Here is a 12,939-nt window from a genome sequence, read left to right as displayed (position 1 = left end):
TTTCAAGATGCTTCTCAATTGTCCACTGCCTGCATTCCCTCCTCCCATTTTAAGATGGGCAGAAACTTCTCATAAAGCTACATTCATTAAACCAAGAAAAGACCTGGATAACAGTCCATAAGCTGAAATCTGGGAAGGCACCAGAGGTTTTTAATATCACCCTTGAACTTCTGAATACATTGCTGTACCATGGCTACACAGGCTGTTCTAGACTATGTGGCACACTAATATCATCCCCAATGACTGGAAGAAGGGTTTTGTTCTGCCTCTGTTCAAAAAGGGCAATAAGGCCTTATATATAGCAACTATATAGAGGTATTATACTGTTGTTAATTCCTGGGAAAGTCTTTGTTTCCCTGTTAATGTCTTGAATCAATGACACACTTTACAGCAAAGGCTGGGCTACTCAGTGCAGTTTTAGATTTGGTTGTTCTAATGTTAATCACATCTCTACCCTGAGTCAGCTTTTTGAGAAGATGACTGAATTTAATAAGCTGTGCACAGCACTTTTTAATAGATTTCCGGCAGGCCTTTAACTAAGTGCATTGAGCAGCTGTGTAGGAACCGATGTGGTGATTCAGTAACTCTGCGAAGATAGTGTAATTGAAACAAGAGCTTCATAATGGAACCAAAAGTTGTGTTCAAGTCAATGGCAGATACATGACATGGTTTCCTTTTTCACGGGAGTTAGGCAAGTCTGCATTTTGTCATCACTTTTGTTTAATATCAGCAGTGATTTGTTAATGGATAAGCTTGAGGAGGCAGTTGTAAGAAGCTTTGAGCTGAACAACATTCTGCTTCACGATCTTGCATATGCTGATGGAATTGTCTTGTTTGCTCAGTTTGATGAATCAGAGAAGCTGACTACCAGTCTGGCCAAGCAAGAAGCAGCATGCATTATTCTGGTTTTTATTCAGATAAAACTAAGTCCCTGGACATTACCATCAAGCAGCTCTAGCTCCAGATTACATCTAGCTCAGTATTAACCTGTCCAGACAGTACATTGCGCAGGTAGCAATTATCAAATACTTGGGAAACATCACAAAGAGTGCTGGAGGATACTCAAAAGATGTGAACGTTTGTATAGCAGCAGCTGCTGCCATGTTTCAGACCCTCTGGGGGAATATCAGAAAATCAAGCTTGATATGAAGCTGCAGATCTTCAGAGCCACAGCTCTACCAACTCTATTGTATGGCAGTGAAATGGGGGCATTTAGGAAGGCTGAAGAGCACCTGATTGACATTTTCAATTTTCATCATCTTTTTTAGCTATTAAGTGGCAGGACACCATCAGAAATGAGGCTACCCAAAGCTGAACGCAACAACTGCCTTCATCAGCAGTGATTCAATTTCAGTGGCTTTCTTAGTACAGACACATAGTTAGGATGGAAGACCAACAATTTCCTAAATCTTTTTACCAAGGAATGCCATTAGATGGTCAGCAATCTTGTGGTCACCAAAAGATTGAGTGACGTGATAATATCACCAGTGATGGATGTAAATGGAATATACAGCCAGACCACCTTCAAGACCTAGCTAGAGATTGATCGAGGTGGCACTTGAGCTGCAAGGAGAGTACATCCTTTTGGGATTTGCCATGATGATAGTGGTGTGCGAACCAACAAAAGAATGAAATCTTATAAAGTTAATTCTGGTGACGTAATATGGTTTCTAAAAAAGATTCTACCAAGGTGAGATAAAATTGCCCACTGGGGCAATGTGAGTGCCCTCTAGTATTGCACCACTGCATGCAGGTATAAAGTGCCACACTGCCCCTGACTCCCCCTCAATTACTTCCTATTGGAAAGACTGTGATAGAAAGGGGAAGGAGGGTGGATCTAGCAATCTGGAGGCTGGCTCACAGATTGCTCTTGTAGGTGCAAATTCTTTGAGCACCCCTCCGAGTCCTTGTGTCCATTTGGTGCCTTCATAGTAGACTTGAAAACCCTGTTACAAGTCTTTAGGAGACTTATGCAATCTCTTCTTAGGCATTGGTTATGCAGACTTATGCAGTCTCTTCTTAGGCATGGACTCAGTTAGAAGAGGGAGCATTCCTAATCAATTTGGATGTGCTCAGTAACTGTTTGCAGTAGAAAGGTTCCAGTGGTGGATGAAGTGCAGACTCCATAAGCAGGTATTTGAGTCTGGCAGCCCCATCCTTTTTTGAGGAGGGTTTGAATCCTCCACAAATGTGACATTTGTCACTCACATGTGCCTCTCCCAGACACTTAAAGCAGCTGGGGTGTGGATCACTCATTGGCATAGACCTTTTACATGAATGACCGGCCTTATATACTATGCAAAAAACAGGGTTACTTGCCAGTAACTGTTGTTCTTCGAGATGTGTTGCTCATATCCATTCCAATATAGGTGAGTGCACGCCCACAGTGCATGGTTCCCAGAACTTTTTTCCCCTTAGCAGACCCTGTAGGGCCGGCTCTGGTGCCCCCTGGAGTGCTGCGCCCATGCCGCAGCACATGAGGCTCTGCCGGCCCTACTCCTCCTCAGTCCCTTCTTTCTGCCAACTCCGACAGTGGGGACGGGGGGTGGGTGTGGAATAGATATGAGCAACACATCTCGAAGAACAACAGTTACTGGTAAGTAACCCTGTTTTCTATCTTCGAGTGATTGCTCATATCCATTCCAATATAGGTGATTAAATAGCCATACATCGGAGGTGGGTAGGAGTTACCAGTGAGCTGCCCTCAGCACGGCTCTGCCGAATCCTACGTCCTCTCTCACCTGCTGAACGATGGCGTAGTGGGACATGAAGGTGTGGACCGACAACCAGGCGGCTGCTTTGCAGATGTCCTGCAGGAGCACTCTCTCCAGAAAAGCCGCAGATGAGGCTTTAGCTCTGGGTGAATGCGCTGTGATGACACCCGGCAGCGGCACATTTGCCTGCTCCTAGCAGCACTTGATGCAGGATGTGATCCACGCGGAAATGCGCTGGGTGGAGACCGGTGATCCTTTCATCCAGTCCCTCACCCACGGCGAGGAGCTGCGCCAATTTCTGGAACAGCCGTGTCTTCGATGTAACAGGCCAGGGCTCGTCTCACGTCTAGCAAATGCCATCTCCAAACCCAGACCGCGCGGTTTGGGAAACACAGGGAGAGATCAATCGTGGTTACAACGAGGTTCGGAAACCAACCCAGGCTAGGAGGCCGGGCATGGCTTCCACTGCAGTTTATCCGTATAGAACAGTGTATAAGGGGGCTCCAAGGTCAAGGCCTTAAGTCTGGAGACCCCCCAAGCTGAGGTAATGGCCGCTCAGAAGGCTACCGTCCACGAAGCGCGGCAGAGGGTGTGAAGCCATGGGTTCCAAAGGGGAGGCCCCTATGAGTCTCGAGAAGACCAAGCTGATATCCCTGGGAGGCACTGGGTTGCAGACCTGGGGATACCACCTCTCCACCCCCTTGAGCACCCTGACCAACGTGGGATGGGAGAACGGGGATCTCCCTGCTAGCGGGTAATGGAAGGCCAAAATAGCTGCCAAGTGGACCGTCAACGAGGCCAGCACCAGACCCTGGAGTACTCCAGGGTCGCCTGTGGAGGCAAGAGGCTGGCGGAATGCCCCAGGACTCTGCCCAAGAGGTCAACCATGACCACTTAACTTGATACACGACCTGTGTAGAAGGGTCCCTGCTGCCCAGCAGGAGTTGTGGGACCTGCACCGAGCAGGCCCCCCTACCTCCATCAGCCACAGGGCCTCCAGGTCGTGAGCTGCAGAGGATCCAGGACCGGGTGCAACAGGCCACTGTGGTCCTGGGAGAGATGTTCATGCCACCTCGGGAGCCCCATGGGCAAGGCGAACGAAAGGTCCAGCAGCATGCTGAGCCAGCACTGGCTCGGTCAGGCCTGAGCAGTGAATATGACATCCGCTCTGCCCCTGTTTATGTTCAGTAAGACCTTTGGCAGGAGTGGAGTGGGCGGGAATGCATACCTGAGGGTCCCCGTCCCATTAGTGAGGAACATATCTGAAAGCAACCCAGTCTCAAGACCCCGGCACAAGCCGAGCCTTGGCACTGCGCATTTCCAACCGACATGAACAGATCCGGTTGGGGGACACCCCGCTTCTGGAGGATCGCAGTCATTATCCCTGAGTGCAGCGACCAGTCGTAATGGGGTACAAACGACCTGTTGAGGCGATCTGCTTCATCGCTTTTCTCCTCCATGAGGTGAGATGCACTCCAGCAGAGTCGTGCCTCATGGCAAAGCCCCACGGACGGGTAGTTTCCTTGCAGAGAGGCTGGGAGGGTGCCCCTCCCTGCCTCTTCATGTGAAATGGCTGCAGTGTTGTCCGGCAGTGCCTGCACCACTGTGCCTGTCAGGGATGGGAGGAACAGCCTGCACGCTAGGCGAATGGCTCTCAGCTCCTCCACAGTGACCTGCAAGCACTTTTCCTCCACCGACCAGAGCCCCCAAGTGCTCAGGTTGGCACCCATGTGGGCTCCCATCCCACATACGAACCGTCGGAACTTACGGTGACTGACAGGATCAGTTCCGTGAAGGGAACGTCCTTCCCTACTGCCCTGGGGAATCTCCACCAGTCCAGGGAGGCTAGGACAGGTGGGGAACTGGACCACCCAATTCAGTGGGTGTTTGCTAGGCACATATACCGAGGCCAACCATGCCTGAAGCGGCCTGTGTCTCAGGCGAGCTAGCCTCACTATGTATGTGCAGGCTGGCATGTGGCCTAACAGCAGTAGGCAGTGCCTGGCTGTTGTCGTGGAGTATCGGTACAGCTGGGAGATGATAGAGACCAGCACCTGAAAACATGGCTGACGCAGGAAGGTTCTGGCCTGGGGAGCGTCCAGGGTGGCCTCAAGGAACACTATGCGTTTCACTGGGGTCAGTGGACATCTGTTCGTTTATGAGCAGACCCAGCCTGCTGCACGTGGAGCAGTGTAAGTCGCACTGACCTGCACTGGGAACCTGGACCTACCCCCTATCCACCAATCGTCCAGGAAGGGAAAGATTTGCACACCATTTCGCCTGAGGTGGGCCGCCATTACCGCCACGCAAGTTGTGAACACCCTTGGAGCTGAAGATAGGCCAAGGGGCAGGCTGTAAATTAGTAGTAGGAGCCAGCCCCTGTTGGATCCGGAGGATGGACCCATGAAAGTATGCATCCTTGTAGGGCAAGGTGGCATACTAGTCACCTGGATCCAGGCATTCTGGATAGATTGCTGCACCTCCTGGACGGGCCTGATGGTAGCAGCCATGAGCACTTCCTCATGGAACTTGCGGGGGCTATGGCCCTACCCGCTGTGACAGCAGTGTCGTTTGACGTTTGGAGTGCTGCCTTAGCCAGCGTGATTCCTCCATGCAGGATGGCGGATCAAGGTAGGGGCCCCGCTACTGGGCAACTCCTGGTGTGCCTTGAAATCTTTCAGTGGCGCAATGTGGCCCCCGGAGACTGCCTCGTCCGGGAAGGGGTAATAGGACTACCAAGGCAAGTCTTGCGGGTGGCTCCCCTTGCTGAAGGGATGCACCCGTAGGAGGGTGTCTCCACGGGGTCTGACTCCTCAACCAAGGAGTGGTGTTCATGGGCCTCAGACTGTGCCAAGGCACGGACTGTACCCCTACTTCAGGAGCCCCACTGCCGCCGGGAGCTCCAGCCCTGCTTGGGGCAGTGGAGCCGGCGAGAGCCCCGCTGCCACCGCCTTTTTTTTTTTTTTTTTTTTTTTTTTTGCGGAGCCAGCGGGAGCTCAGCTGCCACCTGGGGCTCTGGCACCACCTGGGGGTCCCATGCCGGGAGAGAGCCCGCACCGCCGCTGGGGGTCTGGTGCCAGGAGAGCCCGCTGCCGCCACTGGGCGTCCGGTGCCAACCTCCTGGGGGAGCATCCTCGCTCTACCCCTGGTGACCACCTGGTGGGAGATCTTCCTCCCCGTACCGGGGATCTCCACTGCCCTTCGGGGGAACCCACGCGGGCTTGCCCCGGGACCCCAGCCCCTTCTCCCTCGGCGGGGGGGGGGCGGCAGAGATGGCATAGGCTGGCCAACAAGGCTCATGACGCCAGCCCCTGCGTTGGCAGGGGCTATCTCCCACTCTGAAGAGTAGGGGGTGGACACCTGCACAGAGATGCAGACCCGGAGGGGACTCGACAGGTCGTGGCTGGTGCATCTCTGTCCTTGACCCTCATAGAATCATAGAATATTAGAGTTGGAAGGGACCTCAGGAGGTCATCTAGTCCAACCCCCTGCTCAAAGCAGGACTAACCTCAGCTACATCATCCCAGCCAGGGCTTTGTCAAGACTCAGCTTAAAAACCTCTAAGGATGGAGATTCCACCACCTCCCTAGGTAACCCATTCCAGTGCTTCACCACCCTCCTAGTGAAAAACTTTTTCCTAATGTCCAACCTAGACCTCCCCCCCGTAACTTGAGACCGTTGCTCCTTGTTCTGTCATCTGCCACCACCAAGAACAGTCTAGCCCCATCCTCCCTGGAACTCCCTTTCAGGTAGTTAAAGGCCGCTATCAAATCCCCCCTCATTCTTCTCTTTTGCAGACTAAACAAGCCCAGTTCCCTTAGCCTCTCCTCATAAGTCCTCTGCTCCAGCCCCCTAATCATTTTTGTTGCCCTCCGCTGGACTCTCTCCAACTTGTCCACATCCTTTTTGTAGTGGGGGGCCCAAAACTGGACACAATATTCTAAATGCGGCCTCACCAGTGCCGAATAGAGAGGAATAATCACTTCCCGCGACCTGCTGGCAATGCCCCTCTTAATGCAGCCCAATATGCTATTAGCCTTCTTGACAACCAGGGCACACTGCTGACTCATATCCAGCTTTTTATCCACTGTTACCCCCAGGTCCTTTTCTGCAGAACTGCTGCCTAGCTCGTCGGTCCCAGTCTATAGCTGTGCATGGGATTCTTCCTTCCTAAGTGGAGGACTCTGCACTTTTCTTTGTTGAACCTCATGAGATTTCTTTTGGCCCAATCCTCCAGTTTGTTTAGGTCCTTCTGTATCCTATCCCTACCTTCCAGCTTAGTGTCATCCGCAAACTTGCTGAGGGTGCAATCTACCCCATCCTCCAGATCATTAATGAAGATGTTGAACAAAACCGGCCCCAGGACCGACCCCTGGGGCACTCCGCTTGTGACCGGTTGCCAGCTAGACATGGAGCCATTGATCACTACTCGTTGAGCCCTATGCTCTAGCCAGTTCTCTATCCATTTTATAGTCCATTCATCCAACCCATACTTCTTTAACTTGCTGATAAGAATACTGTGAGAGACAGTATCAAAAGCTTTGCTAAAGTCAAGGTATATCACATCCACCGCCTTCCCTACATCCACAGAGCCAGTCACCTCATCATAGAAAGCAATCAGGTTGGTCAGGCATGACTTTCCCTTGGTGAATCCGTGTTGACTGTTCCTGATCACCTTTCTCTCTTCCAAGTGCCTTAAAATGGATTTCTTAAGGACCTGCTCCATGATTTTTCCAGGGATTGAAGTGAGGCTGACCGGTCTGTAGTTCCCTGGATCCTCTTTCCTCCCTTTTTTGAAGATGGGCACTATATGTGCATTTTTCCAGTTCTCAGGGACCTCCACCTGTTGCCACGAGCTTTCAAAGATAATAGCCAATGGCTCTGAAATCACCTCAGTCAACTCCCTCAGCACCCTCGGGTGCATTGCATCCGGCCCCATGGACTTGTGTATGTCCAATCCTTCTAAATAGTCTTGGACCTGTTCCTTCAGCACTACTGGATGTTCGCCTCCTTCTCATTCTGTGCCACCCAGTACAGTAGTCTGGGAGCTGATCTAGTCTGTGAAGACAGAGGCAAAAAAGGCATTGAGTACCTCAGCTTTCTCCACATCCTCTGTCACTAGGTCGCCTCCCTCATTCTCTAAGGGGCCCACACTGTCCCTAATCTTCCTCTTGTTGGCAACATACCTGTAGAAACCCTTCTTGTTCCCCTTCACGTCCCTTGCTAGCTGCAACTCCAATTGTGCTTTGGCCTTCCTGATTTCATTCCTGCATGTTCGAGCAGTGTTTTTATAATCCTCCCTAGTCATCTGACCAAAATTCCACTTCTTGTAAGCTTCGTTTTTGCGTTTAAGTTTGCCAAAGACTTCTTTGTTAAGCCAAGCTGGACGCCTACCATATTTGCTATTCTTTCTGCACTTCGGGATGGTTTGCTCCTGTGCCCTCAATAAGGTCTCTTTAAAATACAGCCAGCTCTCTTAGATTCCTTTCCCCCTCATATTAGCCTCCCAGGGAATCCTGCCCAGCAGTTCCCTGAGGGAGTCAAAGTCCGCTTTTCTGAAGTCCATGGTCCGTATCCTGCTGTTCTCCTTTCTTCAGGATCCTGAACTCGACCATCTCATGGTCACTGCTGCCTAGGTTGCCACCCACTTCTACTTCCCCTACCAAATCTTCCCTGTTTGTGAGCAGCAGGTCAAGAGAAGCACGGCCCCTAGTTGGTTGCTCCAGCACTTGCACCAGGAAATTGTCTGCGACACTCTCCAAAAACTTCCTGGATTGTTTGTATTGCTCTTCCAGCAGTTGTCAGGGTGATTGAAGTCCCCCATGAGAATCAGGTCCTGTGAACTGGAAACTTTTCCTAGTGTGGAATCCGGTGCCAACGGTGCGCTCCGCACCAAGGGGGAGCAGGACGACCCGGACACAGAGCGGAGCACTGTGCTAGGAGCAAGGCTTTAAACCTGATCTCTCTGCTCTGCTCACTGTTTAAATCCTTGCATAACTTACTCTTTTCTGCTGTCCCCCCAGGCACTTAAGGTACCAAGTGGGGAGAGGATGGGGGGGCTTAAACCCAGGCGGCCGGGACATAGCCCGGCCACCTTAAGTCCGCCAGGGACTTCTTCCTACTTAAACTAACTAGGTACTTCGATTAACAAAGAGATAAAAGAAGGGGAATAGCACTTGCAGAGAGCAAGTGCTAGTTCCATCCGACCGTCACGGGCGGAAAGAAGAGACTGAGGGGGAGTAGGGCCGGCAGTGCCTCATGTGCTGCGGCATGGGCGCGGCACTCCAGGGTGCACCAGAGCCGGCCCTACGGGGTCTGCTAAGGGGAAAAAAGTTCCAGGAACCATGCACTGTGGGCGTGCACTCACCTATATTGGAATGGATATGAGCAATCACTCGAAGATAGAACTAAAAACTACAGTTACTATATACTGACAATGTATGTAGATACATATATGTAGATACATATATTGTACTACATAACTGACAATATATGTAGATACAAATATCACAGCTCCAACAACAACCATTCTGGTGGTAGGAACTAACTGTGGGGAGTTGGGGCAGTGTGGCCCTTTACACCTGCATGGAGTGGCGTGAGACACCAGCGGAAGCTGATGCTGTCCCAATAAATACTGCTGAGGGAAAAATCTCTGAGAACAGTGCACAAGACACACTTACAATGGAATGGACATGTGTAATCACTCCAAGAACCTACATTTCTCAGCACTAATGCCCATGTCACAAAACTAATGTAAGAAGCGAGTGAATTCATAACGAGATAAGATCGCTAGCTCCAATGTGAAGTATGTAAGTATAAAGGCATGTTTGTGGCATAGTTTGGAATAATCTATTTTACATACATAAAAGCATTGTTTTATTAAATATTTGTGTCATTAGGATGCAGAAGTCACCCTATGATAATCTTACTTTATTTTTTTCCCCTTTCCCCTACCTTCCACCTCAACTTTTTAGGTGTATAAACTCTTGAGTTCCAGAACAACATTTGTATCACACCAAGCACATTTTCAGCACTGCCTAAAACAAATAAAACTGCTAACAACACGAATTGTACAACTTCTGCTTTTCTCAGAAGATTGCTTGTGATCTATACATATATGCATACACAAACATATATACACACCCCTGTTCTTACCTGTGCGGGGAAGTGATAAAGGAAGTTAAGCAGCTGGTATCCTGGGTCACTAATTTGATAATATGCTGCCCTAATTACACAGTGTAATGAAGACTGTTGCATGCGCAACAACTCTAGCAACCAAAGTTCTACAGGTCCTTTTGCATTCACTGGAGCGTCCAGCTGAAAAATGAAATATATGAAAAAATGTACACAATTATATGTAGCTACCAAATACCTATTATTTATTACGGTGTTATACATTTTATACAATTATGGTTTCGATTTTAAATATTAAAAAGCATATTGCCAAAATATGTAAGACATTTATTCTGATCATTTTTTCAAATAAATCATCTAATTAACCATTTATTCATAATTAACTTCATTTAACTATCTACGTGTGTGCATTCAGCAAAAGAATGGTTTCTCATGTAATAAGAAATAAGATTACTGACAAAAACTAAACAATGAAACGTTTTAAATTAGTGATAGATTGATAAGACATTAACAGTATTACTGGAATTTTCTCTCCTTCTCTTGATATGACTGCCAATATGCGATCATAATCCTTTGGGTGAAACTGTACTTCATTTATATTGTCAGATATGGCAGGAAGATGAGGCTAGAAGGATAATTCAGAAAGTAATTCAATGTAAATATTTAATATTAGTAGACATATTAGAAAAATAACTATTGACTTGATCCTGCAAAAGAATTTCACAAATGGAGTTTTATATTACCCAGATTATGTAGCAGGATAATATTATAATGCGCTAAATATTGTAGAATTAAGTTACTCTATGTTTGTTTGTTTGAAAGTAAAAGCTAAAGGCTGAAGAGCAGCTGAAAATATTGCTCTGAACAAGGTTTGCAAGAAAAAGAATTTGTTATGTTTACAGTTTAATATTTACTTTTGCTTTTTACATGTATTATTTATTTAAATATTTTCTTCAAGGCCTTTTTTGTTAGCATACTAACTTTAAAATAGACTTACCTGAATGGTGTGTGAATCACTTGCTTGTCCAAGAATTTCAAGAAGGGCAGGATCAGAGACGAAGAAGAATCTGGGAAACAGTAGCCTTTTCTTCTCTAAGTATCTTAAATATTGTGCAAGATTTTTATTACAAAATGTATTCTATATGAAATTGTGAATCAGATTGAGAAATACAATAGCAGTTTAAAAAAAAACCATTTTCTTCATCCCTCCTACACCACACTAAAGCTCAATTCAGAAAAGGATTTAAGCACATGAGTATGTCTCTATTGAGTACATCTCTATTCAGGATAGTACTTTAAGTACATGGTTAATTTTAAGCACATAGCTAAGTGCTGTCCTGAATCAGCAGTTTCACAAATCAGGGTTTAAATTATCCAAAAGCTGTAGCTCACTGTCACAACATTATGTGCCAGGGCAGACTGATTTGAAGCAAAGTAATTTAAATCACCAATTGTAATCATGATTTAAATCAACTAGCAGGAAACATTGATTTAAATAATTTATTTTTGCATTTTGTTTTGCATTTGTACTTTTTAGTTATTTTCCAAAAGAAAGGATGATTCTCATTGGTTGATAACCATTAAAAATGTTGATACGAACTAAATAGAGCTTTTACGCTAAATTGGTGCTTACATAAAATGAGGAAGTTAGTAAAAGAAAAATTAAAAGGTACAGTGCCAAAAGTGAAATCCTTGCAAGCATAGAAACTTTTTAAAAACACCATAATAGAGGCTCAATTTAAATGTATACTCAAAATTAAGAAATATAGTAAGAAGACCAGTTTAGCCACTGTGGCTAAACAACAAAGTAAAAGACGCAGTTAGATGCAAAACGGCATCCTTTAAAAAGTGGAAGTTAAATCCTATTGAGCAAAATGGAAAGGTGCATAAACTCTGGCAAGTGAAGTATAAAAATATAATTAGGAAGACCAAAAAGAATTTGAAGAACAGCTAGCCGAAGACTCAAAAAGTAATTTTAAGTATATTAGAAGCAGGAAGCCTGCTAAACAGTCAAAATGGCCACTGGACTATTGAGATGCTAGAGGAGCACTCATGGAAGATAAGATTATTGAAGAGAACTAAATGAATTCTTTGCCTCGGTCTTCATGGCTGAGGATGTGATGGAGATTCCCAAACCTCAGTCATTCTTTTTAGATGACAAATCTGAGGAACTGTCCCAGATTGAGGGGTCATTAGAAAAGTTTTGGAACAAACTGATAAGCGAAAGAGTAATAAGTCACCAGGACCAGATGGTATCCACCCAAGAGTTCTGAAGGAACTCAAATGTGAAATTGCAGAACTACTAACTGGTATGTAACCTATCATTTAAATCAGCTTCTGTACCAGATGACTGGAGGATAGCTAATGTGACACGAATTTTTAAAAGAGGCTCCAAATTAGCCATTACTGCTCAAGAAACAGTTCTTGGAGTCATTGTGGGTACGTCTCTGAAAACATCCACTCAATGTGCAGTGGCAGTCAAAAATTCTCACAGAATATTGGGAATTATTAGGAGAGAGATAGATAATAAGACAGAAAATATCATATTGTCTCTTTATAAATCCATGGTATGCCCAGATTTTGAATACTGCGTGCAGATCTGGTCGCCCTATCTTAAAAAAAATGTATTGGAATTGGACAAGGCAAAGAAAAGGACAACAAAAATGATAAGGAATATGGAACAGCTTCCATATGAGGAGAGATTAATACGACTAGGTCTTTTCAGCTTGGAAAAAAGATGACTAAACAGGTATATAATAAAGGTCTATTTGATATTAAAATAAAATAAAACATTACTGACTTTATATAAATTATGAATCTATAAATTTATAAATTTATGAAATAATCATATGTTTAAAAAAAGTTCTTACCCTGTAAGTGACTTCTGACACACCTCCAACTGTTCATGTAAATGAGGCAGAAGCTGTCCCATAGTCTCATCTCCAACACAGCAGTTAACTACATTAGGATTCTCATGAGCTCGTTGCATTATTTTTATCCATGATTTGTCAATGTTCTGAAAACGTTTTGCTTCCTAAACATAATTTAAATCAACAACATGATAACATACTCTCTTGTGCATTGTTATTTA

At 46.2% G+C, this 12,939-nt stretch overlaps 1 protein-coding gene across 1 annotated transcript in view; it reads right to left on the bottom strand.

Annotated features, from left to right (window-relative positions):
* Positions 1–12,939, bottom strand: part of DNAH8 (dynein axonemal heavy chain 8) — a 563,218-nt gene that overhangs the window by 259,352 nt on the left and 290,927 nt on the right. Inside the window, exons 38-41 of the mRNA XM_067565373.1 lie at positions 12,719–12,882; positions 10,846–10,948; positions 10,369–10,473; positions 9,870–10,031 (exon numbers count right to left, since the gene is read on the bottom strand). Coding sequence (XP_067421474.1) covers positions 9,870–10,031; positions 10,369–10,473; positions 10,846–10,948; positions 12,719–12,882 — 534 coding nt within the window. The remainder of the gene's footprint in view (positions 1–9,869; positions 10,032–10,368; positions 10,474–10,845; positions 10,949–12,718; positions 12,883–12,939) is intronic.

The sequence above is a fragment of the Emydura macquarii genome, unplaced genomic scaffold, assembly GCF_026122565.2.
Source record: "Emydura macquarii macquarii isolate MOO-44397 ecotype Brisbane River unplaced genomic scaffold, CSIRO-AGI_Emac_v2 contig_2676, whole genome shotgun sequence".
NCBI lineage: Eukaryota > Metazoa > Chordata > Testudines > Chelidae > Emydura > Emydura macquarii.
Note: the sequence above shows the minus strand (reverse complement) of the source record. Positions and strands in the feature narration are given on the sequence as shown.